A 1448-nucleotide genomic window follows, 5' to 3' on the forward strand; every position below is an offset into this window, starting at 1 on the left:
GGCTTCTTGAAGAGCAGCAATAGCAGCAGACTGGAATCTAAGATCAGACTTTGATTGTTGGGCAATTTCTCTAACCAAATGTTGGAATGGTAATTTTCTTAATAAAAGCTCTGTTGAACGCTGATAAAATTTAATTTCTTGTAAAGCCTTGATCCCAGGATGAGAGTGTCTAGCAACTGGCTTCTTTTGTGAAACACCAGCAACAGCCTTCTTAGAAGAAACTGCAGCCTTTTTAGACGCCGACTTTGGAGCATAATATTTTCTTGGTTGCTTAGAAGTGGTTGGTCTTTCGGTGTTGTTACCCTTAGTTCGAGCCATTTAGAAATGATGAATTATCAGATTCATAGTGAGATTAAATCTTTTTTCGTTTTCTTAGTTAAAAAAATTAAAAAAATATGAAAAAAGGAGAGTCTTTTCTATTTATATCTTTTTTCTCTTTTTAGTTCTAATAATATCACTTCAACATTTTTAATTCTCCATCATTGAATTATTAAGTTTTTATATTTATATTATTTTTCAATAAATCATATTTTCAATGGTAAGATTTTAACTTAAAAGCTCCAACATTATTTCTTTATAATAATTGGTTTGTTCAATTTTTTTTCTCTAGAGACATTCTTGTGTTACTATTCTTCTAAATTTGTCATTTAACTTTTTTTGTTCACAGAAATTTAATAGAGATGCTAAATAAATTACCATCTATAAAATTAATTTAATATTCCTTTGCTAAATAACTTAGGTCACCTTCGTTAAAATATTTTACTTTTAAGTATTCTATCATATTATTGTTTTCTAGTTTTCATTTCATTTTCGTCTTATATACTATTAATGAAATAATAATTCTTTTATTTTGCTCTTCATTAGAGTTTTGTATAACTTTTATTAACCACTGCAAGTTATTAAAATAATAACTATGTTAAGAATCATATTGTTTGAAGGTTATAGGATAAATGATAAGGTTTTAAAGAACATATATCATTATTTAATTTTCAATAAATCAATCAATTTTTTCTATGTTTAAATTACTCTTTTTATAAATTTTAGATGATTAATTATTTTTTTCTTAAATAATAATTGTATTGTAATAAGAGACTTATAATTGAATTTGATATAATAACATTTTTCTTTTCTACATAAAATTTAGTTGTAGCCATGTTCTTTTTAACAATTCTATTTCATTTATCGTTTGTTGTTATTATCTTAAATGAAATTTTTAAACTCATTCCATTATTTTATTTAAGCTTTTTCTTAGAATCTTTATCATATCCTTCTTATTATCTTAATATGTTTTATTTGAATGGAGGTCAATATGTTTTAGCTTGCATGAAAGATGAAGAATACAGTCAGCATAAAATATACTCTTTAAACATATCTATCACAAAACAATAGCTAGAATTTGTAAAAAAGTAAGAAGAAATAATAAAAAAGCAATTAATTAAGTATTAATA

At 24.3% G+C, this 1448-nt stretch overlaps 1 protein-coding gene across 1 annotated transcript in view; it reads right to left on the bottom strand.

Moving 5' to 3' along the window:
* Nucleotides 1–318, bottom strand: part of ENU1_090620 (hypothetical protein) — a gene marked incomplete at both ends in the record, with an annotated part of 456 nt that extends 138 nt beyond the window's left edge. The window contains one exon of the mRNA XM_008859013.1: nt 1–318. This exon is cut by the window's left edge and continues 138 nt beyond it. Coding sequence (XP_008857235.1) covers nt 1–318 — 318 coding nt within the window.
* Nucleotides 319–1448: the final 1130 nt, after the last annotated feature.

Source organism: Entamoeba nuttalli, assembly GCF_000257125.1.
Source record: "Entamoeba nuttalli P19 unplaced genomic scaffold asmbl_4042, whole genome shotgun sequence".
NCBI lineage: Eukaryota > Evosea > Mastigamoebida > Endamoebidae > Entamoeba > Entamoeba nuttalli.